The 26,236-nt window shown below is 46.6% G+C and overlaps 1 protein-coding gene across 4 annotated transcripts in view; it reads right to left on the bottom strand.

Moving 5' to 3' along the window:
- Positions 1–26,236, bottom strand: part of FNDC1 (fibronectin type III domain containing 1) — a 115,048-nt gene that overhangs the window by 7,397 nt on the left and 81,415 nt on the right. For all 4 annotated transcript variants that reach the window (XM_018053424.1, XM_018053425.1, XM_018053426.1 and 1 more), the window contains 6 exons: positions 20,798–20,866; positions 18,902–19,072; positions 16,505–16,735; positions 10,278–10,386; positions 3,482–3,561; positions 467–496 (listed from right to left, as the gene is read on the bottom strand). In XM_018053424.1, coding sequence (XP_017908913.1) covers positions 467–496; positions 3,482–3,561; positions 10,278–10,386; positions 16,505–16,735; positions 18,902–19,072; positions 20,798–20,866 — 690 coding nt within the window. The remainder of the gene's footprint in view (positions 1–466; positions 497–3,481; positions 3,562–10,277; positions 10,387–16,504; positions 16,736–18,901; positions 19,073–20,797; positions 20,867–26,236) is intronic.

Raw genomic sequence — 26,236 nt, 5'->3', positions numbered from 1 at the left:
TTGGCCGCCCACAATGGTTTTTATAGCTATTGTCTGGGCTGTGGTGTACTTACTCACTCAGTCATGTTTGACTCTTTGCAACTTCATGGACTATAGCCTGCCAGGCTCCTCTGTCCATGGGGATTCTCCAGGCAAGAATACTGGAGTGGGTGGCTCTGCCCTCCTCCAGGGGACCTTCCAACCCAGGAATCAAACAGGGGTCTCCTGCATTGCAGGTGGATTCTTTACCAGCTGAGCTACCAGGGAAGCCCAGCTATTGTCTACTAGGGCCCTATCTAACAATTTCCAGACCATTCTTTTCCCTAGATTAGGAGAGCAGGTGCAAAGAAACCACAGAAGTTGTTGGAAAATTATGACAATACAAAAATGGCTTGGCATGTCTACTTGTGAGTAACCATAACAATCTTATGTTCAATATCTAACAAACATTATTAGAATGTCAAGATTATCCAGAAGAGAATCTTACCTGGTGGCCTCACGACAAGAAGAGGATTATCTGTAGAACAAAAAAGAAACAGCTGACTTCACTATTATGTCATGGAGCCACATAACTATGGAATTTTTTTGTAACTGAAAGGGCTAAACAAGCTACAGTAGATAAAGAAAGTGCAATATTCATTTGGCATATGTCAAAACTTTAAAAGTATTATATCACAGTCTCAGAAGTTACATTTATATCTTTCTACTCTCCAATTTCAGCCCTCAGTTTCTTGATAACTATTTAGATTTGAATTATTTGAGTTTTTTTCTATAGACATTTATCATGTTAATTCTGATAGTTGCCAAAAGACCATGTTATTTTTAGGAAATGCAGCCATAAACATAGACACATTATTGTAGCAAATTAGCCACTGATAAAGGTTTTCCTATACTCTTTCTTAATTACTAATGAGAAACACACTTCTGAGATGAAACACGTGAAAACACCAATTTTGAAGTCCTTTGCCAACAATTCCAGTATAAAGCATATTCTCAAAAAAGACTTTTTCCATATATTTTGATTCAGTAGATTAAATCACTGCATTTAAAAATATCCTCCAACGGCAAATGTTCTGGGATCAAGCTACATGTAGGGAATGATCTAACCAAATGGAAGCGAGAGCCACGTTAGTGTGGAGCTGACCCTGCTGGGCTCCTGTAGGTGTTTGTCTTGGGACCATGATCACCAACTCTCCCACCTGGCTTCCTGTACAGAGAGGCTCCCAACCCAGGAACTGCCACCATGAACCAGTTGTGTGTACTGCCTCAGACCATGACCACCCACCATGGGACACCATGTGTACTGCCTCAGACCATGACCACCCGACACTGTGTGTACTGCCTCAGACCATGACCACCCAACACCGTGTGTATGCCTCAGACCATGACCACCCAACATCATGTGTACTGCCTCAGACCATGACCACCCAACATCATGTGTACTGCCTCAGACCATGACCACCCAACACCGTGTGTACTGCCTCAGAACATGACCACGGGACACCATGTGTACTGCCTCAGACCATGACCACCCGACACTGTGTGTACTGCCTCAGACCATGACCACGGGATACCGTGTGTACTGCCTCAGGCCATGACCACCCACCATGGGACACCATGTGTACTGCCTCAGACCATGACCATGGGATACCGTGTGTACTGCCTCAGACCATGACCACCTGACACCGTGTGTACTGCCTCAGACCATGACCACCCAACACCGTGTGTACTGGCTCAGACCATGACCACCTGACACCGTGTGTACTGGCTCAGAACATGACCACCCGACACCGTGTGTACTGCCTCAGACCATGACCACCTGACACTGTGTGTACTGCCTCAGACTGTGACCACCCACCACGGGACACCATGTGTACTGCCTCAGACCATGACCACCCGACACTGTGTGTACTGCCTCAAACCATGACCACCCAACACCATGTGTACTGCCTCAGAACATGACCACGGGACACCATGTGTACTGCCTCAGACCATGACCACCTGACACTGTGTGTACGGCCTCAGACCATGACAACGGGATACCGTGTGTACTGCCTCAGGCCATGACCACCCACCATGGGACACCATGTGTACTGCCTCAGACCATGACCATGGGATACCGTGTGTACTGCCTCAGACCATGACCACCTGACACCGTGTGTATTGCCTCAGACCATGACCACCCAACACCGTGTGTACTGGCTCAGACCATGACCACCCGACACCGTGTGTACTGGCTCAGAACATGACCACCCGACACCGTGTGTACTGCCTCAGACCATGACCACCTGATACTGTGTGTACTGCCTCAGACCATGACCACCCGACACTGTGTGTACTGCCTCAGACCATGACCACCTGACATCGTGTATACTGCCTCAGACCATGACCACCCACCACGGGACACCATGTGTACTGCCTCAGACTGTGACCACCCACCACAGGACACCATGTGTACTGGCTCAGACCATGACCACAGGACACCGTGTATACTGCCTCAGACCATGACCACCTGACACCGTGTGTACTGCCTCAGACCATGACCACCCACCACGGGACACCGTGTGTACTGCCTCAGACGATGACCACCCACCACAGGACACCATGTGTACTGGCTCAGACCATGACCACCCGACACCGTGTATACTGCCTCAGACCATGACCACCCGACACCATGTGTACTGCCTCAGACCGTGACCACCCACCACGGGACACCGTGTGTACTGGCTCAGACCATGACCACGGGACACGGTGTGTACTGCCTCAGACCATGACCACGGGACACCGTGTGTACTGCCTCAGACCGTGACCACCCGACACCGTGTGTACTGCCTCAGACCATGACCACCCACCACGGGACACCGTGTGTACTGGCTCAGACCATGACCACGGGACGCCACGTGCACTGCCTCAGACCATGACCACGGGACACTGTGTGTACCGCCTCAGATTGCGACCACGGAACACTTCACCAAAGGGTCTGAGAGCTCTGCACACCAGCAACCCAAACTAGGGACATCTTCTGAGTGACACTGCTTGCAGGATGGACAGCATTTTAATTAAACCCTCCATATTAAGTAGAGATATCTCTGTCTCCTAGGAAAGGAAGCACCCTAGAGATCTGACTGATTGAAAGAAGCAACTGCCCCTCAGATCACATGACATGTGTGCCCTTCGGCTGCTTGCAATAACAATAAAGAAATTACCTCTGCAGCTAGATGGATTCAAAGTTATCTTTCCCACATGGCTAAGAACTAGATTTTCTTCCCTTTTCATTGGAATTTGCTCTTTTCACTTTTCAAGCAGTTCCAATGAAGACTACTTTTATTATGCAAGATTTAACCTAGCAGAAAGAAAATCATGTTTATCTTATAGTGTGATATCCAATATGAACTGACTAAACAGAAGTTGTACTTGTTCAGTTTTTATTCTATTGTAGGCCTGATTTCAGATTACTTGTTTTTAAGGAAATGAGAAGAAAAGAACATGAAGTCATCCATACCTGATTCTGTAACAAATGAGACTGAAGAGCTGACAGGTCCATAGCCATGAGGATTTTTGGCTTGAACTTTAAAATAATACCTGAAATTCGAAGAAAACATAGTTTGAAAGAGAACCCTGTTTAATTTTTGTGTAATGAGACAAACAACCAAACTACTGAGCACTTGCTCTGCGGCAGGGTTTGAGTCTTATCTTTTCACAAATGCATACACCATCGCTATTTCTTCATGTTATTTCTAAACTTTCTCATTTTTGAATAACTTTTCAGCACAATATAATGAACAGCATAGACATGTTCCCACTGGGAACGGAGGGGCATACTAGGCACACAGGCCACTTGGACTGTGTGTGTTATTCAGGGCATCAAGGGTTTGCCCGCCCCATGCAGGCCCCCTCCTGTCTCATCTTGAGTTCCACCAGCAAGACGGAGAAGCTGGAGCAGGGAGAAACGGTTACCGAGCAGAATTCCAATTGTAGCCTAAGTCTCATCCCTGGATGTCGTGTATAAATGCCTGACAGACTGATGATGATGCAACCTGCTGTTGGCAGGGGGAGGCTGAGCCAGTCCAGAGGCTGGCCTCCTTGGGGGAACTAACGTAGCAGCAATGTTCTGGGAGCAGGACAAGTGCTACGCTTGGGCCTGGAGCCCTAAAATCACTGGGTCTCCAGCTTCTGTGCCTCAAGGAAAGAGAAGCAAGTCCAGGAAGGGGAAGTGGAAAAGGCCTGCAGAGGCTCTGCTGGGGATTAATCTTTGTCTTGGAACAGAGAATGTGCTAGAAAGCACATGGCCTGAATCAGCCTGCTCATCTAGAAGGAGATAAGCCAATTCGGTCGGGAGTCCAAGAGCGTCTTACTTTGGACTCTCATGAGCTACAGGACCAAAAGCAATTATGAGAAAATACTGGAAGCCAACACAGTTGAGACCTACTTTACCTACGGTTAATCTCTATGCTGTCCAGCCCCCTGGAATCCTAGGTATTATCTGTGCCCTCTTAGTCCTTAACTGGGGCTTCCCTGGTGGCTCAGATGATGAAGAATCTGCCTGCAATGCGGGAGACCTGGGTTTGATCCCTGAGTCAGGAAGCTCCCCTGGAGAAGGAAATGACAACCCACTCTAGTGTTCTTGCCTGGAGAATTCCATGGACAGAGGAGCCTGGCAGGCTACCGTCCATGGGGTCACAAAGAGTCAGACATGACTGAGCAACTAATACATATAGTCTCTAACTGCTTCCAGGTAAAGAAAGAGGGTTAAAAAAAAAATTGGGCAGGGGAGTGTGTCCACCACCTCAGAGAGTCCAGAAGGGGCCTTGGCTTCTGGGCAACAGGAGCTACACTTCAATGTTACAAAATCCTATGTTTAAGTCAGACAGACAGATCACACGCACTAATTAAGATGCACTAAAGTTTTAAAAGGAGAACTATTTAGACCCAGAGAGCAAAGGCGCCTGTCTGTTGCACCTCTGCCCTGGTGCCGAGCCTACTGAACATCTGAGCTGACGTCCCCAGGGGAGCCTCTGGCCTCACAGTTACGCAGAGGTACTTGACTTTGGGTTTGACTGAACAGAGAGCAAAGAAAAAGTCCATTTGGTAAAACCAAGTCTTCTCTTAAGCTTTTCAAGAAAGTATATTCACATCTCATTTAGGACCGAATCCTTTTTAAAATTTCATTAAAAAAAAAAAAGATATGCACAATTAAGAACATATGAGTTCCCAAATCTCAATTCACTCAGCACTTTGTGCGTTCTCAATTGTGCATACTTCTAACTCAGCGGTCGTGGAGTTATTTAAGGCAAACTCTGCTGGCAGTTCAAACAGTGGGTTTGGCACAAGTCAACGATAACAGTCAAACTTTACAGACGCCTTTTCCTTAAAAAAAAAATAGGAAATCGAAACCTAGGGTGTGATACTGATATTCAGAGGCTACCGGGGACATTTATTTCTGCTGTATCTTTCTCAGGCCATGCCTGGAGGCAACCTGGTACCACTTCCCCAGCCTGGCAGAGGGAAGCACCCTGTGCAGTAGAGGCGATGGCAGAGGGGTGACCTTTTCGCTGGGAGAGCCTACTCCAGTTTCTTAGTTGTATCCATTCTATTTTACACTGAAACCTAAGTATTTTCCAAATCGACCCTCCTGCCACGCAATGATTCCATTCCTCCACAAAGCCCACGTGGCCCAAATTCTAAAGATGTATTCCCATTTGAACTCCACCTACTCTGTCAAAGTAAGTTTACATATGCCAAGCTGAAAAACAATATGGTATTATAAAAAAAAAAAGCAAAATTTTCGAAAAGCACATTAAATTTTTTCCATAGACTAAAATATATATTTCATACCCTGAAGTATCTCTATTTCACCTAAGTAACAAAAGCATCCCACACCTTGCCTTCTTATACAAGCTTCTGGCACCTTCTTTTGAACAGGTTCCATGGTAACAGATCTGTATACTTCAGGCTTCCCAGGTGGCACTGCTGCTGCTGCTAAGTCGCTTCAGTCGTGTCCGACTCTCTGCGACCCCATAGACGGCAGCCCACCAGGCTCCCCCATCCCTGGGATTCTCCAGGCAAGAACACTGGAGTGGGTTGCCATTTCCTTCTCCAATGCATGAAAGTGAAAAGTGAAAGTGAAGTCGCTCAGTCGTGTCCGACTCTTCGCGACCCCATGGACTGCAGCCCACCAGGCTCCTCCGTCCATGGGATTTTCCAGGCAAGAGGACTGGAGTGGGCCGCCATTACAGACCTGTATACTTCAGGCTTCCCAGGTGGCGCTAGGGGTAAAGAAACCGCCTGCCAATGCAGAAGACACAAGAGACGTGGGTTTGATCCCTGGGTTGGGAAGATCCCCCGGAGGAGGGCATGGTAACCCACTCCAGTAATCTTTCCTGGAGAATCCCGTGGACAGAACTGCCTGGAGGGCTACAGTTCCCGGGGTCACAAAGAGTTAGACATGACTGAAGCGACTTAGCATGCACGCAGGCACGGAGGGGTCTGAAGGAAATCCTCGTAGGAGGAAGCCAGCGAGCACTCCCCCTCCAAAGAACGGCAGACGGGAAGGTCACACTTGGGGAGAAGCCCCAGTGGCCGCTGCTGCTCCCAGTCCGTCTCCCAGGGACCCCAGCGTGGGTGGACATAGGACGCAAACCTCGGGGGACACTGGGGCCCACCTGCAACCGACCGGTCCAGCCGCCAGCCCCCTCTCTCCTCCGTCCCCACGACCGCATCAGCCTCCTGCTCTTCCTCAAACACACCAGCTTCCCAACACCCCTCCTGCCTCGAGCAGCTTGACAGCTCACTTACCTCCTCCAGGTCAAATGCCATGTATCTGCCTCACCTGACCGCCCCTTACCCTCAAGCTCAGGAAAAAAGCCCCTCATTACACACTCACAGAACAGGGTGCTTCTCTCTCAGGATGCTGGTCAGGGAAAGTCCATACCTACATGTTTATAAACCACCGGTCTCTGTCAGATGAGCGCCACGAGGGGCCATGATGTATTGTAGGCCCCTCCCCCACCCCTCCACTCTTCTCTCTTTGGAGCCCGGGGCCTGACCCTGAGCACTCAGTAAGCTCTCACTGAGTGAGCTGTGGACACTCATTCATACCTATAGGAAGAATGAATAAACCATCCCACATAACCATCCCCTGACAGTATTCAAAACTCAACATCAGTTTGGTACCAAAAGTTGTCACAAGAAAACTAGGCTGTGGGGGCAGGGGCAGCAGGAGTCCAGGATTTACAAGCAGCCAGGAGGCCAAACATCTCTAAGGCCTCCTTCAGCTGCTCCTGAGGCTGTGCTGTAAAAACATGCACTCTGAACACAATTAAAAAAAGAGGGATGTTGGCTTTATTTTCTTTAGTTTTGTTCTTGGTTTAATGAATCAACTTTTCATTACTATCAGGGAAGAGCTAAGAAAAGGGCTTTCTCAATTTCCTGATATTTTTATTTGCTGAATCCTGAAATTTGTAATAGTTTATGAAAGCTCAGTTCAAGTGAGCCCAGGGCATTAACAGGCCCTGAGCAAAGTTCTCTGCTAGTTCAGAAGCCTCTCGGTGCCCAAGGCTATTGTCCAATTTCTGTCCCTTTCAACAGTTCTGTTTAAGGAGAGCATTTTGTTCCAATCTCCTCTGTGTTCCTCTGACTGTATTTATAAAAAAAAAAAAAAAAAAAAAAAAAGGGAGACCTCTGGCCCAAGCCATCATTCAGAACACTTTGCTGTGGAAATACGGCGGCTGGACGTGACATGGATCAGAGAGCCGATCATTAAATATCAGCAGTTCTGCAGGCCCAGACTAGCTTGAAATTGGCAAATACCATAAAGCAGTTGTTACTTTTTTTTTCCCCAGACAGCCAGTTTACAAACACACCACAGCGCAATCATCGTGTCCTTGGTGTTCTGCCCACGTTCACCCACCAAGGATGGAAGCTTTCCTGATGGCTGTTACCAGCAAGACCAGAGAATATAAAAGAGGAAATGCACACACACACACTGTTTGTACCCGCGAGACAAGTTCTGCACATATCACACTGAGGGCTAAAAACTCACTCCCAGATGGCCCTCTGGCTGGCGACCCACTTCTCCGTGTAGGAAGCCATGCATCTTATAACTCATATTAACACGTAAAATATATCTTTCTTGAATGATCTGAACTTCTACACCATAGAGGTTGAGTACCAGCTATTAAAATGTTTAGCCAGTTCATACAACTCAACAACAACAACAAAACAAACAACCCAATTGAAAAATGGGCAAAGAACGTAATTAGACATTTATCCACAGAAGAAATACACAAGGCCAACAGGTACACGAAAAGATGGTCAACAGCACTAGCTACTCAGTTCAGTTCAGTTCAGTCGCTCAGTCATGTCCGACTCTTTGCGACCCCATGAATCGCAGCACGCCAGGCCTCCCTGTCCATCATCAACTCCTGCAGTCTATTCTGAAAGAGATGGGAATACCAGACCACCTGACCTGCCTCTTGAGAAACCTATATGCATGTCAGGAAGCAACAGTTAGAACTGGACATGGAACAACAGACTAGTTCCAAACAGGAAAAGGAGTCCATCAAGGCTGTATATTGTCACCCTGCTTATTTAACTTCTATGCAGAGTACATCATGAGAAACGCTGGGATGGAAGAAGCACAAGCTGGAATCAAGGTTGCCAGGAGAAATATCAATAACCTCAGATATGCAGATGACACCACCCTTATGGCAGAACATGAAGAGGAACTAAAAAACCTCTCAATGAAAGTGAAAGAGGAGAGTGAAAAAGTTGGCTTAAAGCTCAACATTCAGAAAACTAAGATCATGGCATCTGGTCCCATCACTAGCTATTAGAGAACTGCAAATCAAAACTACAACGAGGTATCCCTCATACCAGTCAGAATGGCCACCACCAAAAAGTCTACAAATAACAAATGCTGGAAAGGGGGTGGAAAAAAGGGAACGCTCCTACACCGCTGGAAGAAATAAATAAGTTGGTGCAGCCACTACAGAAAACAACACAGAGGTTTCTCCAAAAACTAAAAATAGAATTACAATGAGATCTAGCAATCCCATGTCTGGGCCTATATTGTAGCTTTATGTTCATAGGAGCCTTATTGACAATAGCAAAGACATGGAAACAGCCTAAACATCCATCAACAGAGGAACAGGTAAGGAAGATACGGTGCACATATACGGTGGAACACTGGGAATAGTACCCGGCTATAAAAAGAATGAAACAATGCCATCTGGAGCAACACGATGGCACTGAAAATTATCACACGAAGTGAAGTAAGTCAGAAAGAGAAAGATAAACACCATCTGACACCACTTATATGCGGAAATTAAACTATGACGCAAATGAACCTGCCTACGAAATAAAACTCCTCATGCGCAGAGTTGACTCATTGGAAAAGACCCGATGCTGGGAGGGACTGGGGGCAGGAGGAGAAGGGGGCGACGGAGGATGAGACGGCTGGATGGCATTACAGACTCGATGGACGTGAGTCTGAGTAAACTCCGGGAGTTGGTGATGGACAGGGAGGCCTGGCGTGCTGTGATTCATGGGGTCACAGAGAGTCGGACACGACTGAACTGAGTGACTGAACTCACTGACCGACTGACGAAATAAAGACAGACTTGCAGACACAGAGACAGACGTGCGGTTAGCAAGGGTCGGGGCGGCATGGGGCGGGAGGCTGGAGTTAGAGGCGCAAATCCTTATACAGAGTGAATAAGCAAGAAAGTCCTGCTGGAGAACAGAAGAACTCTATTAAATATCCTGTGATAAACCACAATCGGAAAGAATATAAAAAAGAATCTGTGTGTGTATGTATATATGTGTGTACACACACACACATATATAACTGAAACACTTTTGGGTACAGCAGAAATGAACACACACTGTAAACCAACTATACTTCAATAAAAAACGCTTCTCAACTGATGCTCCACTAATGTCATATATGAAGCTCATGCTGCATGAAGTCACCATGTGGGTGACTGCAAACAGATGGATTCCCTTTCAACACACAGAACAATCTTTCCTTTCCCAGCGGTAGGCAGTTTCAGTCTCTGGAAAATAGGGAGCAAGATATAAACACAACAACCTAACAATCACAAAGCACACAGTCCTTTCTCCGAAGAAAAGTACATGACACACGGTGAGCATTCACCTACAGTCTATGAGAAACAACTAGAGAATTCAAAAGAAACCATAAGGACACTTTCAGTTAGGCCTTTCCTTTTCAACCCAAGGATATCCATGACCACGCACACAGGTCTCATTTTCTGTTTATAAACGATGTCATGTCATACCTTGTGTTGGGCTTCAGGTTCTCAATGGGCAGGTGAGTTACTGATGAAGCCTGGGTGGACCACTTGTTCCTGATGAAGTCTTCATAGGATGCACTGTAAACCAAGTAACCTACAGGAGGAAAGGAGGCGGAACCCAGTGAGCATCAAGGAAGTACATCACCCAAGAGGCGTAACTCATGGGAGTGGGAGGAGCCGTGGGGTGGGGGCAGCTCTGTGGGAGAAGTCTAGAAGGCGAGCAAGCCGTGTGCCGGGTCGGGACGGGGCAAACACTGGTGCCCACTGGCGATACCAGATGCAGGGAACGGCAGAGACACTTCCTGACGACTAGCTGGTTCCCTACTTTTCTTCCTTCTCCTGATCGCCCACAGTCCCGCGCTTCCTCATCTCCTCGGAACTCATCACCTCTAACCATGGACGCAGAGCACAAGGAAAGAGCAATGACCTCCACACAAGTATCTAAGAAGTTCCTGGTAGAGGTATATACAATTATCCTTCACGTGAAATGAAGCATCTGTGATGGTGGGTGCCGTGTCTTGTGGCTGAAAGATCAATAGGTCTCTCCACCTCTTGTTATAGATTCTCCTGTGGTTTCCAGTTGTTGAATATCTCTGCCTGCCCTCGACCCTCACGTCCAGTGACAACAGCCAGGCAGCTCTGCCTTATCCGCTGTTAATGGAGCTCAGCGGGTGGACTCTGCCCTGATACCTGCCCAGCTTGCCAGGCCACCCCAGGGAGCCGAGTGACCTTCCTGTTGCAGCATCACACATCCTTTATGCTGCTCTCTTACATGGGAAGGAAATATTTGTCGAGTACTTCCTCTGCGCCGAACGTTGTGCCAAATACTTTGGATTGGGTTTTACTTGGATGAATTCTCCTGACCTTAGGTTTCTCTGTCTGTCTCCGTTCTGACGCAGGAGGAAACTGAGTCTTAGAGGTCAAATATCTGGTCCAAGTTCCTATTTGTTAATTCAACAAATATTTATTGTGTGCTTACTGTATATTCATTCAACCAATATTTATTGTGTGACTCCTGCAAGTCAGGGCTACTGTATACTAAGTGCTAGAGATTAAATGATCATTCATTTTACTGAAAACTCCAGGAGCAGCAAGGCAGACAGACAAGTAGGATTACATGGATTGTTTATACAGCCTGATGAGAACTAAGTGCTGGGGGCATTGGCAGGTGGGGAGAGCTGGACACAGAGAGCTTTCCCAGGACCATGAAATCGGGCTGATAACTAAAGGATGGGAAGCAGTCAAGCTGCATGGTGGGAAGTGGGGAGAACTCCAGGTAGAGGGAATACCTCAGCAAAGACGCAGGCGAGGGAGGAACCAGGAGGCAGGAGGACCTCAGAGTGGCAGGGTGAGGGAAAGCGTGACATGAAACAAAGCTAAAGAAGCATTGAACAAAAAAAAAAAAAAAAAAAAAAACAAGGCTCTTTGTTCACAAAGGCTTTTGCTTTTCTTTCCAGAAGAAAAGGAAAGCATTCACAGGGCGACACAACAAGACTGTCTTCTGTGCGTCTCTCTGGTGCTGAGTGGAGGACCAGACAGGCATGGTATATGGAGGGGGTGGTCTCGCAGGACAGCTGTGACAATATCCAGGTGAGCGGTCACAGCAGCTCAGGTTCTGGGGTGGTTAATGGGGAACAATCTGAAAGGTAAAGGCGACGGGACTGAGTGAGGAACTGAATACAGAGGGGAAATAGAGAAGGAGATGGGAAGATGACGCCAAAGCTTCAGGCTTGCAAGAATGGACGGAGAGTGAGACAGAAAAGCCAGATGAGCAGGTGTGTGTCTGGATCATGAGTCTGATTCTGGATATGCTGAGTCTGAGAAGCTTTGGAGACATGATGGGTGATACTGTCAAGTGGACATGATGAGGCTCAGAGGAGAGCAGGCTGGGTCCTGACCTACAAACCAATGACTCATCCCCAAGAGGCGCTGAGACCACATGCATCGGGTGGTCCAGTGGTCAGGGGACACAGATTCGATGCCTGGTCCAGGAAGACCCCACGTTCGGAGTGGCAATGAAGCCCACGCACCGCAACTACCGAGCCTGTACTCTAGAGCCCTCGGGCCACAGCTGCTGAAGCCCGTGGGCCCCACAGCCTCTGCTCTGCAACCAGCCACTGCAATGGGAAGCCCACACACGGCAGCTATACAGGAGCCACCTGCTCACCACAGCTAGAGAAAGCCTGAGTGCAGCGATGAAGACCCGGTGCAGCCAAAAATAAATAAAAATTTTTAAATGCTTGGAAATATACAAATACATTTTAAAAAGACCTCTGTGCATGGGTAAAACGGAGAAGGCAATGGCACCCCACTCCAGTACTCTTGCCTGGAAAATCCCATGGACAGAGGAGGCTGGTAGGCTGCAGTTCATGGGGTCGCTAAGAGTTGGACACGACTGAGCGACTTCACTTTCACTTTTCACTTTCATGCATTGGAGAAGGAAATGGCAACCTGCTCCAGTGTTCTTGCCTGGAGAATCCCAGGGACAGGGGAGCCTGGCGGGCTGCCGTCTATGGGGTCACACAGAGTTGGACACGACTGAAGCGACTTAGCAGCAGCAGCAGCAGCAGCATGGGTAAAATCCTTCAGCTGAAGCTGAAGCTTTTCTTCTTACTCTGTGTTTTCTCTCTCCAGGATTTTACCCACGCACATGTCTTTTTTAAATGTGTATATATTTATTTATAAGCATTTAAATTTATTTATTTATTTTTGGCTGCGCTAGCTCTTCATTGCTGTACTCAGGCTTTCTTTAGTTGTGGTGAGCAGCAGGCTACTGTCTAGCTGGACTGGACCGAAGGACTGATGCTGAAGTTGAAGCTCCAATACTTTGGCCACCTGATGCAAAGAACTGATTCATTGGAAAAGAGCCTGATGCTAGGAAAGATTGAAGGCGGGAGAAGGGGATGACAGAGGATGAGATGGTTGGATGGCAGCACCAGTGCGATGGACATGAGTTTGAGTAAGCTCCAGGAGTTGGTGATAGACAGGGAGGCTGGCATGCTAACAGTCCATGGGGTCACAAAGAGTCAGACACGACTGAGCCACTGAACTGAACTGAACTGAAGGAAAGTGACTTAGGACCATGCCTTAAGCAATTCTGATCTCTAATGCCGGGTCAAAGAGGATGAGCCTGTGAGGAAAACTTGGGCTGAGAAAATCAGATCACAGGTCAAGGAGGAGAAGATGAAGAAAAGGCATTGAAGAGGCAAATAGCTTTATTCAGCAACCTGTTCCCACCGATCGCCTCCTCAAGGGCTATTCTGGTGATGGGAAGAGTGGATTAGAGTTACATAGCTCCTCCCCAGCACACAGGGAGCAAAAACAGGGGCACTGGGCTCTGAAGCCTTTTCAGAGAAATTCCTTCCTCTCTTTTTTCAACAACTATTTCATGGGACCTGGGAAGTGTTGCTGCTCTCTCCATAGGGTACCCTCCTCCTCTGAAGATGGTGACATCAAGCCACATGAGCTGATGGTGACGCTGTACCCAATAAGGGTCCGACATGTCCAGGGGCGGACATGCCCAAGGAGCCCTGGCTTCGATGGGTCAGCCTGGCTCATCCTCTTTGACCTCATATCCATTAGAACGCTGCACTTGATCCATATACTACTCAGGTTTCCCTGCTCATCCTTGTGTCTGGATTTTTATAACGTGCTTGCTGAGCACATGTAACTCCTGTATTCTCTGTTCTTATCAAAACCAGTCCTGAAAAGATTCAGAGACTACCATGAAGGTGATTTTCCATGGAGTCACTGCTGATGAAGAGACAGCTCCATTCATCAGGACTGATCAGGGTGGGCAGCGGGTCGTGGACCTACTTACTTTGCAGGAGTTTCGTGTCATTTGAAACACGTGTGAAAGAAAAGAACCACCAGTGGAAATCGGCAAAGCACTCTACATCTCATGCAGCTACCAGGACCCAAGCGCCCTGCACTGGGCCCGCAAGTGTGATCTTCCCTTTGGGTCTAGGAGGCATGTGGGTATCCACTTCAGCTCACTCTTCTGCAGCTAAAGGAGCTGGTGCTTGATTCATTAACTGATGAAGCACTCCCATGCTTTTCTCCTTTAGCCTCTAGGGTCTGACATGCTTCTTCTGCATATCACACGGCTGTTGTACACTGAAATATTCCACGATAAGCAGCTTGGCAGGAGTTGGCATAACTTCCTATTTGGACCTGAATCCCAATAACACCTCAGCCGTATTATTTATGCTCGTGGCATGAGTGCTCATGATTAGGGCCCAGGGGCTTGGTTTTGGATTAGATGGTAGGGGTATGTGGCGATGAGATGACCCCAGTCTCTGGGGAGCTTCGTAAGGCTTTTGACGCAAAGCTAACAGGAGCATGTGTTTCGGAAGCATGCCCTCTATGGGATGATACAGGAACTGCGTCGGAGTTAAGTCCAGCGACATTTACCGGAGTTCTCCGAAGGCTCCTCACGCTCCAGCCAAGGGGGCACGTCTAAGGTGGCTGGTCCTTTCATCCTGTATCCATCCTTCTGTTTCTCAGAAGCCCCGTGGCTCAGGGCACAGGGGTATATTTATGTTAAGTAACATCTGTTATGCAAGAGATCAAAAGCTAAGTAGCTTAAGATAAAGTTTTCCATGATTATATTTTCCGTTTGCTTGCTTGCTTTTCAAAACTGCCATTCATAAAATCATATTCAGTTCATAAAAGGATTTTCTGGCTGTTTTGACTACAAGCTCTCCTCCTTCCATTCATTTATGTGCTTGCTTTTAGGAACATGCTGGACTCCACAGAAGCTGGGCCCAGCGGCCCAAGCAACTTGTAGACTGGGGGACCAGCAAGTACAGCTACAGCAAGACTCAGACCCGTTGATCTGCACCCTGGCTCTCCACGGCCCTTCCACCTTGCCTGGCACAATACCCAGGCATTCTGTCCTGTGTCCTTTATCCTGACTTTTGGGCTGCAGTGCAAACTTCATTAAAAAAAAAAAAAAAATTAGCTCTCTGTTTGTGCTTGGGGTTTTTTTTTTTTTTTTCTCATTTCAAGAGATTATACTGGGACCCTAAAGCAAGAACATTAAAAATTTCTAATTCGATGACCGACACTAGCATGGTAGTGACATAATATGTCAAACTCTGACTTATCCCACCATCCCCAGCCCTGAGACACACACACACACACTCCTTCCTCTTATATAACTCACTGACCCAAAAGGAATCATTTGCAAAAGAAGGGTGTCTATCCAAAGAAAACATTAACTCTTTTCCGTAAGAACTCATCTCAACAAATTTATCCTCAAATATGTCTTTGGGAGAGTCGAATGAATATCTCACAGACCAAGATCTTGGAGGCTCAAGATCCCTGGGCATTTTCTCCATCACATCCAGTTCCCACCTAAGGAATTCAGGAGCGCCAAGACTGATTTGGAAGCACTGAGCAGACCCAGAAAGAGCCTGAGTCGTGACCCCAGGGTTGATCATGACCCCGGGAAGCACACAGTAGGAGCACTCATCATCCATGCTGCAGGAGCTCATCTGACAAGGAGCTCCGTGGACTCCCTGGCTACTTGCAGTATTACAGGGTAAGAGACCTAATGATGTGTTGTATAGGAGGAGACCAAGGTCCAGGGAAAATGAAGTAGTAGCTCCAGGTCATACAAACCCATCTGGGACTAAGATTCAGGATTTCTGACTTCCATCCAGTGCTCCTCATACTGCCCTACAAGGCTTCCCTTACTGCCTCTGTTTCATCCTTTAAAAGAAAATATCTGCATTCATCCATCCAATTCATCCATGCATCTCTCCATCTAGCTATCTGACTGATCCACCCACCCTGGCACCCTTCCATCATTCATTTCTCCAATCCATTCAGTTATTTATCCATCCATCCATCCATCCTTGCATCCAGCCATCATCCATTTCTCCAGTCCATCCATCCATCCATCGTTGCATCCATCCATCATTCATTTACTTAGTCCATTCATTTATCCATCCATCCATCCATTTTTCATCCATCTACCCATCCATCTATCGATCCATCCTTGCATCCATCCATCAATCCATCCTTGCATCGATCCATCATTCATTTATCCAATCTATTGATTTATCCTTCCATCCATTTTTCATCCATCTACCCATCCATCCATCCATCTTCCATCCATCCACTCATCCATCATCCATTCATCCCTTATTGACTGTATTTCCCACCTGCAGATTGACAGGAACTCTGAGCACCTGCCTTGGACTCACCTGTTATCACATCCCCTGGGGCGGCTTTGTCCCAGTCCACAATGACAAATGAGTGGCAGCCTTCCACCGCGACCACAGTGATGTTGCGGGGGACATGCTGAGGAGGCGTGTCACTCTTCTTCAGGTCATTTGGAATGATTTCATCCAAGCTCTCCACTTGGAAGTGATCTAGAGCATCAGTCAGAGAGCATGGGGCGGACGGGTCTTTATTTAGGTACGTCACGTAAGGAGCTGGAAAAAAACAAAGATACCCAATCGGGTTGCTGAAGGCTTTCTCTGAGGGCAGAAACATGATGTCTGCTCCATAGAGTAGACCCAACATTCAGTCTCTTTCTGCTAAACATCCAGGATCATCAGCCCTGAGGCCAAACACAAGCGTACATCCCTAGCTCTCCTGAATGGATCCACGTATTTATTATATCTTTCAATCTGGTGGTTTCAAAAGATCCCATTGCCCCATCAACATCGGTGCCCTCATAGTGGTTTTGAAACCTCTCCAAACTACAATTTAATGTCTAACAGAAGTCTGCGGCATTCTGCCATTCTTGTGCCCTTAAACTGGAAAGGTGCAACTGAATCCAACTTGGAGTTCTCTCAACACATTTCATTCCCTAGACTGTCTTGGGACCAGGAGAAAAAAAAAATTACACCAGCCAAGATGTACAACCTTAGCCTCAGTCCAGGCTGGCCTCCCCTGGGACATCAGGGACTCACATAACCCCTTGCACCCATGTCTGCACAGGCTAGGCCTGAACAGCCTTCTACAACATTACCACTCAGGATGAAAATAACTCCCATTTATGGATAGCTTCAGGCTTTTCCTACAAGCGTGATCTCAGCAGACACAAGGGCCCCAGAATTAAGGCAGGATAAGAACTGATAACCCACAGTCCAGTTGAACCTACCAGTGCTGAGAAGGAGCCCACAAGACTTCTTATTACATATGCGTGAGAACTTAGAAAAGCAAAGGAATTGGGTTTGGACTTTATACATTCAAGACCCCCAAGTGCTCCCAAGTAACAGTTCCTAGAACTTTCTAAACATCCCATTGTATCTCTCTCATTCCCAGTGGCTGTTAGAACTGAAAGCAATTTTTAAGCTCCTCTGTTTTCCAATAATCCATACAGAATTAGGCGTTTTGAGCTTGTGCACGGGTCTGATCAGGAAGTTTGGGGGAGCTGTCTACTGTGCTTTATAAAGTTATAGGCATATGAAAACAGCCAGACAATAGTAAGCCTTTCAGCCTTTGAAGAGGTCTTCGGAACAGCTAATAATAGCGCTGAAAGCATTTCAATTTCTGTCGTGGAACCACAGAGAGAAAAGTCAGAACATTCAGTGAATTCAGCCAGGCTGCAGCATGCCATGGGCCAGCATTACCACTGGCCTCAGGAATCCTCCTTCCAATTAAGATTCTTGTTCTTCAAGTACGAGTAGTTCAGACACTCAATACTACATCTTGGCTGACAAGAGCTGTTCTTCGCTGATGGCAGAACATTTGTTTTGGAAACAGAAAAGTGTGATATTAGTTTAAGCTGTTGCCTGTCTCCACTCAGTAACAAATTATTTTTTTCCACTTAGTGATATGTTAATCTGTCTTATTAGCAAAGTTCATTAAGGGCATGGGAAAAGAAGGCTCCCAAAGGGAATGAAACACAGTTTAATGACATAGAATTTCTTCCTAAAACTGTTTTAATAACTGAGAAAGAGGAATACGGTCAATTTCTAGATCGCAGATCTTTGAGGCTAATGAAAACTATAGGAAATAACCTCAAGGAAAACAGCTTCAGCTCTTTCAAACTGTAAGATATACTGGTAGCTCAATTCATCAAACTGTTCATCTTTTAGGGAGGAGTTAACAAACAACATGCAGGGGATTCCCTGGCGGTCCAGTGGCTAAGACGCTGCACTCCCAAAGCAGGGGACCTGGGTTTGATACCTGGTCAGGGTACTAGACCCCACATGCCACAACTAAGACCCAGAGCAGTCTAAATAAATAAGTCAGACAAACAAACAAAACACCAATGTGCAGGCAAGGCCTAATAAAAGTCTCATCTCAGAAAAATTGGCTATAACAAAAATACTTATAGTCCCTGGACTTGATTATTAAGTAGTTCTTACTCCTCATCTGCACAAGACAGCCTCTCTAAACTCTGCTCCATCGGATACCAAATGTTCTCCTGCGTGCCTGCTCCCCTGACTTCGGCAGAGAGCAAGTTCATGTTTAGAAAGCATCTGAACAGGACTGACGCACTGACTCGCCCAAGTGGAAATTTCACCCTGGGAAAAACCTCTGCTCCAAACGAGCTGCCACGGCCAAGCCAAGAGATTCGTTTTGCTCTTCTTCAAAGGATGAGAGCTAAAAACTCATGTTTCTCTGATTAAGGAACTTCTACTCACCAACAAAACGTTTCTTCCCAGCCAGATCGAATTCTTCTTCGGGGTAGGAACTGATGGAGCCTTCAGGCGGGATGACGGCGGGCGTGGTGGTGGTGGTGGTGGTGGTGGTGGTGGTGGTGGTGGTGGAGGGCTGGGTGGTGGGCGGTGGCCCCGAGGTCTCAACTTCGTAATCTGAAATGATATGATGGTTTTGTTACCGGGCACATCCAGGAAAGAGGCACCTTAAGATTGAACGCAACACTAAGTGTATCGGCACACAAACAGACTCTAGAATTGGAGAAGGAAATGGCAGCCCACTCCAGTGTTCTTGCCTGGAGAATTCCGTGGACAGAGGAGCCTGGTGGGCTGCTGTCCATGGGGTCGCAAGGAGTCGGACACGACTGAAGCGACTTAGCAGCAGCAGCGGACTCTAGAATAAACGCTATGCCTGAACAGAATTTGCTGCTAACAAAACAATATCCGCCCCCCACCCACCATTTTTCAGTCCTTAGGGAAAAGCAGCTGCAGGTAGAAGAAAGGAAGGAAAAAAATTAAAAGGAAACACACATGACAAGAAAAATGAGATTTTTTGAATCCAAGCTGGACAGAACCTTAGAACTTACCCAGGTTAGATGCCCCTGTTACTGGTCCCTGACCATTCTCTGCCTAAGTAATTTTCCCTTTTAAAGCCAGAAAAGTATCACACAAGAAAAGAAACCTGATTTTTTAAAAAATCTGTCACCTGCGTACAGGTTTTCTGAGGGGGAGGTGGGACTAATCCTATTGAGAGAACTAATCCATTAACAAGAAAAAGAAAATTCTGCTCCCTTTTCAACAGCTCCAAATCACAGGGTTTTATTTCCAAAGGTGCTAAGAAAACTTCCTTTTTTGAAAACTGGGGATTAAACCACTACATTGAAGATCATGACTGCATCAGAGGTGACGTTATTCCCACACTTGTGACTGAAGAGCCTCGAATCTACAACCAGCGGTGGCAAACTGAGCACATTAGTGAGGACTGACACCCCACGTGTCAAAGGCCAGCGCTGGGAAGGGGACAAGCTTTCTACATGAATTTCCTTCAATTTCGGGGGCAATTTACAAAACACAAGAACAACCACAGGGAGGTAAGTATAATCACAGCAGTAATTACTATGAATAGAGTGACCAGACGCCATGCAGAGCAAGCCTCTTCTTCAGCTTAGAAACTTCACCTTCACTTGAAAACATTCTGATTTTTAAAAAAATCAGCACATCTACCGCATTGCTTTTTGAACGTAATTAGAAAAGGAAAGGAAAGAATGAGAGTGAGAAGAGCCAAGAGGGGAAGCTGGAACTCAGTTAAACTAAGTCGTTTTTATTAAGGCGGTGCGGGGGTGTTCAGACTGAAGTAACTCCAGAATTTCCAAAAGAAGGAGGAGAAGGTTTGAGATGGAGGGAAGGAGGCTTAGGGGTCTTGTCTGGAGGCTGCATCTGTGTATGAAGCACACAGTTTTCCTCTGGATCAAATTTTTATGGGGCGAGGGGAGGTAACTTGGAAGGGGAGTACCACCACCCTTCTCTAAGCGTTGCCCTCCAGCCCCAAGCTCTGAGGGAAACAGAAATTGAGACCATCCACTTAGCCCACCTCAGCGTTTCCGGGTGGCTCAGTAGTAATGAATTTGCCTGCCAAGCCAGAAGTCACAGGAGACGTGGGTTCAATCCCTGGGTGGAGAAGATCCCCGGGAGAAAGGAATGGCTACCCACTCCAGTATTCTTGCCTGGAGAATTCCATAGACAGAAGAGCCTGGTAGGCCAACAGTCCATGTGGTCGCAAAGAGCCAGACACGACTGAGCGACTGTGCATGCACTTACTAACGAACATCACATTCTCTAATTAGAAAATACCCCCAATCACGTGCTTGGAATCAATCATACCTTCATCATAGATGACGTACGCCTCTTCCGTGGGCACTGCCGTGTCAGTCTCCAGCCCCGAGAACTCATCTAGAAGGAGAAGGCAAGGGCAGTCAGCAAATGCGCTGGGCTCTCTTCTCAGCATGGCGCCAGGGGCACGGAGATCCAGCCCGGTGCTGCTGGCTCCCAGGCGTATAAGCCTCCCCTGCCACGGCCGCCTCGGCTTCCTCAGGAGGAAGAGCCTCAGAACGCGGAGGGCTCAATGGGAATGGAGAGTTTCTCTCCTTTGTGCTCAGGGGGGTGCACTGGAAAAGACACCTCCCCAGCGCTCCCGACCCTCCAGCAGGGGGCGCTCTTCCCGACTTGTTGGGGGAGGAAGGCGGAGGCGGAGTGGGGAGAGGGCAGGGAGAGGGGAGGGGGCGAGGGGGCAGGGCTGAGAACAGACATTCTCCAAGGGCAGGGAACTCCTTTGTTTACAGCCTTTGGTGGCTCAGCCGGTAGAGAATCTGCCGGCAAGGCGGGAGACCCAGGTTCGATCCCAGGGTCAGAAAGAACCACTGGAGAAGGGAATGGCTACCCACTCCAGTATTCTCGCCTGGAGAACTCCATGGACAGAGGAGCCTGAAGAGCTGCAAGTCCATGGGGTCACAAAGAGTCGGACACAACTGAGCGACTCACACTTTGGTTTTTCACTCATTCTCTCCATCCCCCAGTCTTTCCGCTCACATGATCCAGGTGCCCTCCTGCCTTTCCTCTGTTCTATTCTGGCTTCTCTGCTCCCTCTAAGCTTCCATCCCCTCTCAGTGACTCGGGAGACAAATCCGTAATGATTAGAATTTCTTAACTTGCCTATGAAGTTTGGAAATAATATCCCAATGATTACAAACATCTCTTTACACACAAGTTGTGTTTTACTTATAAAGCCACTAGATCTGCTATGACTACAGAATTATCCTATACATGCAATCTGTAGACTTTTATATGTGATTTTTTTAATCCACCGGGAAGCCCTAATTATAAGAACCATTGCTCAAATGACTATTATTAATGGCTTCCCAGGTGGCTCAGCAGTAAAGAATCCACCTGCAGTTCAGAGGACGCAGGAGACGTGGATTTGATCCCTGAGTCAGGAAGATCTCCGGAAGGAAGAAATGGCATCTCACTCCAGCATTCTCGCCTAAGAAACCGCACAGAAAGAGGGGCCTGGAGGGTTACAGTCCATGAAGTGAACTAAACTCACTCAGTCATGTCCAACTCTTTGCCACCCCATGGACTATACAGTCCATGGAATTCTCCAGGCCAGAATATTGGAGTGGGTAGCCATTCCCTTCTCCAGGGGATCTTCCCGACCCAGGGATCGAATCCAGGTCTCCCACATTGCAGGCGGAGTCTTTACCAGCTGAAACATCAAGGAAGCCCAAGAATACGGGTTAGCCTATCCCTCGGAGAAGGCAATGGCACCCCACTCCAGTACTCTTGCCTGGCAAATCCCATGGATGGAGGAGCCTGGTGGGCTGCAGTCCATGGGGTCGCTAAGAGTCAGACACGACTGAGCGACTTCACTTTCACTTTTCACTTTCATGCATTGGAGAAGGAAATGGCAAGCCACTCCAGTGTTCTTGCCTGGAGAATCCCAGGGACGAGGGAGCCTGGTGGGCTGCCGTCTATGGGGTCGCAGAGTCGGACACGACTGAAGCGACTTAGCAGCAGTAGCCTATCCCTTCTCCAGCAGATCTTCCCGACCCAGGAATCGAACCTGGATCCCCTGCATTGCAGGGGGATTCTTTACCAGCTGAGCTACTAGGAAAGATCTTACAGCCCATAGGGGTCGCAAAAGAGTTAGCGACTAAAAACAACAACACTGATAAGAGCATGGATGAAAACTGGGTTCAAAAAAGTGAATGATTGAAGCAAAAACAGTTTTTTGCCTCCACGAGCTGGGTACTGCATTAAGCAGAAGCTGCTTTGGGAAGGTGGGAGGAAATCCACACATGACTTCTCTGTTTGGGGGAGACAGATGCAGCTGAAAAAGAAGATCCTTTCTCTGCAGTTGGTGAAATATTGAGGCGAAAGATATCCTAATTCAAAAAAAAAAAGTTCAGAAGAATTCCTTCACTTCCTTTGACCTGAAGCCACAGCAAATTATACAGAACTCTCAATCCAAGGCACCCTTAAGAGGCAGAGAGGGTGAGTGAGGAGACAGGAAGCAGGAAGTGGGATGTATCACATGCCTTCAGGGCATCGGGCACAGTCAGGTATATATTGTTTGAGGTAATCCTCACATAAATCTCCAGATACGTGGGGTTGATTATACCCACTTCTCAGCCAAGGACACCAAGGATTTATAACAGGCCTGGAGTCACACAGCTGGTAAAGGACAAAGAGCTAAAACAGAACTGAACTGCAAGGCCTTGGCTCCAAAGACTTTATACTTTATACTTCATCAAACTGCCTCCACTGTTTAAAAGTTGGATGAACCAGTCTTTCTGCTTGTAAACCTTCAGGCGCTTTACTAGAATCGTCATTCTGCAGCAAAATGAAGGAGGAATTGAACTAGGAAAGTATATAAACCTCCTTCACTAAAAAATTACAAGCACCAATTTTGAATGTTGTTTATGGTTAGGAAATAACAGATCATTCCCCTGAAATATTCCAATAGAATCCTTCTATTAGACTTTTTTGAGCCTACTTCGAATAACTTCATGAATGTGACGCTGCCAGAACAACTCCACCAGCGGACAGTGGCGACCTCATCTCGCCTATCTGGCCCCTCTGGGATGGTAGTGAAAAGCCCTGCAGACACCGGAGGCCCGTGAGATGCATCCCACCTGCCTCACCATGGAGGCGGTGATGCTGGGCGTGTTCTGACGTAGCCAGCAAATGTCATCAAAGAGAGGTTGTAAGAGGTCCACCTTTCAGGATGTGCATTTTGAAAAAAAAATGATTAGACAAGATTTTTTTTTTTTTCCAGTTCATTCCAATGTCAATATGCCTGCATCCAAGAGGAATTACTTCTGGGCTGGCTTAAATCAGAGTTTTCAAGTTCACACCACCTAACATTTGGGGTTATCTTGCTGTTGTTTTCCATGACGCCATTTTCTTTCCCTTGTGTATTAACTTTCAAGAATGTAGTCCTCTTGTGGCTTATTATCAGCTCAGAGTCATTTCATTTCGTTATTATTTTTGGTCAGATCAAAACGAATAAACGGTACAACTGCTGAAGCCCAGAGTGAATGAGAAAGAGGGCGAGTCTAGGGTGTCCTCCATGGATTCCTGATACTAAGTACAATTCCTTAAGGAGCTGAAGCACTCTGGTCCAGATCCAGACCGCAGAAACCACGCCCTTCACCTGTGAACTTGGATCACTTCTTGAGGCAAGTGACAGTTGAGTCTTCTGGCAAAAGTAAACACCCTACTGAGTGATTTAGTGCTCCTTTTTTGTTTGTTTGTTTTAAAACCAAATAAAGTCAGAGATAATTTTTATAAAATAGCACCATCTTGATTCCAAGTCAAAGAAACTTCCAGCTGTAACGAAACAGATTTACTTATTTTTGTTTTGTTTTTTTGAAAAGCTGACCCTCAGAATTTGCCCCACCTGAACGCCAATTTGGAGTATCTGGAGCTACATATAACTGAATGTTTTTAAGCCAACCCAAAATCGATGTCAAAAGCTTCCACCCCTTCACATAAAAGTAGCAGCCAGCCGTCAGCCATGTGGTACAGTTTATATATGTATATTTTTTGAGTGGTTTTATCCAAACGGTCGTGAAATTTAAAAAAGAGAGTGCAAAATGTTTGGGTCTTAGTTCCAGGGATACTTTTTTTTTTTTTTTTAACTGTTAAAGTAGATTCTCATTAAAAGTTTGGAGAGAAGATAAATTACAGTCATTTGAAACCCAATGATATTTGCAAATTATTTGGTTGGTCCAGCTCCAGTGAACTTTCAATTATTCTCTTTGTATTTTGTGTCTTGTATAATGACTGATGGTCTTCTAAAGCATGCCCCAAGGTCATGTTACAAATTGTTGAAGATGTTCAGCTGGCTCATAACATTTCCAAACACACACGATACCATCAGATCCACTGTCAAAATGGAACCTGAAAAACAAGGATCACTGGTAAAAAGACTTCTCAAAAGACTTTCTAACTACTCCGTTAGAAAACGGAGCATGCCTATGGCTTACAGTATGGTTTAGATACCCAAAGATGCATAATTAATTGGGTACCACAAGGAATCTGAGATGAAGCAGAGGATGCTGTCTCTACTGCAAAGAGTTTATGACTTAATAGAGAAGTCATAGCAAGCAAAAAACTGTGCCTGTGTGTGTGTGTGTGTGTGTGTGTGTGTGTGTGTGTAAAGAGAGAAAGGGTGTCAATACACTAGAAACAAACATATAATATGCATCTATGCATACAGGAATATGTATAACTATGATATCTAGAAAAAGATGCATAAATTAATGAATAATTTAATGACACAAGGTTATTCCCAGAACACTATTAAAGTAGTGTTTTCAAGGAAAAGAGGGTACTGACATAACCAGGAGAGCAAAGACTAAGATATTTGAAAAGATGATTTTTAAAATTGGAGGGCTAGAAATCTAAAAGCTCATCGACAGAGGAATAGATAAAAAAGATGTGGTATAGATATATAAGAATATTACTCAGGCATTAAAAAGAATGAAATCCTGCAGTTTGCAGCAACATCAATAGACCTGGAGCGTGTCATACCCAGTGAAGTAAGTCAGATAGAGAAGGAGAAACACTGTATGACATCCCTTATATGTGGGATCTAAAAAAGAAATGATACAGATGAACTTACAAATGATTCAAAGGAAAATGAACCCATGGTTGCCAAGGGTGGCAGGGTGGGAAGGGAAGGGATAGTCCGGGAATTTGGGATGGTCATGTACACACTGCTATAGTTAATACAACGGATAACCAGCAAGGACTTATTGTACAACACATGGAACTCTGCTCAGTGTTACGTGCCAGCCTTCAGGGGAGGGGGTTTTGAGGGAGTATGGATACATGCACATGTATGGTTGAGTCCCTTCGCTGATTGCCTGAAATTACCACAACATCATTAACTGGCTATACTCCAATATAAAATAGAAGTTCAAAAAAAAATTGGAGGGCTAAAAACAGAATGTTAGGATTTTGCCAACGGAAGGTAATGACAAATGGTTGGCTAGCTGGGGGCTGAGGAGGGGAGTCTCAGAAGGGTAGGTATTCTCACAGTGATCACAGAGGGTCTAAGTCAGCATCCTTACAACAATTTCAGGTGACTAGGCTGCAAAGTGCCATGGCCAAAATGCACTTGGTAAAAAGCACATGTGTGTACACATGGAACCCCAGCACCTATGAGTGTACACTGTAGACTGAAGTACAGTTGTCCCTCAGGGTACATGGGGAATTGGCCCAGAAGCCCCTGCGAACTGACCCAGAAGCCCCTGCAAA

Source organism: Capra hircus, chromosome 9, assembly GCF_001704415.2.
Source record: "Capra hircus breed San Clemente chromosome 9, ASM170441v1, whole genome shotgun sequence".
NCBI lineage: Eukaryota > Metazoa > Chordata > Mammalia > Artiodactyla > Bovidae > Capra > Capra hircus.
The sequence above is the reverse complement of the archived record's forward strand: the minus strand, read 5'-3'. Positions and strand labels throughout refer to the sequence as shown.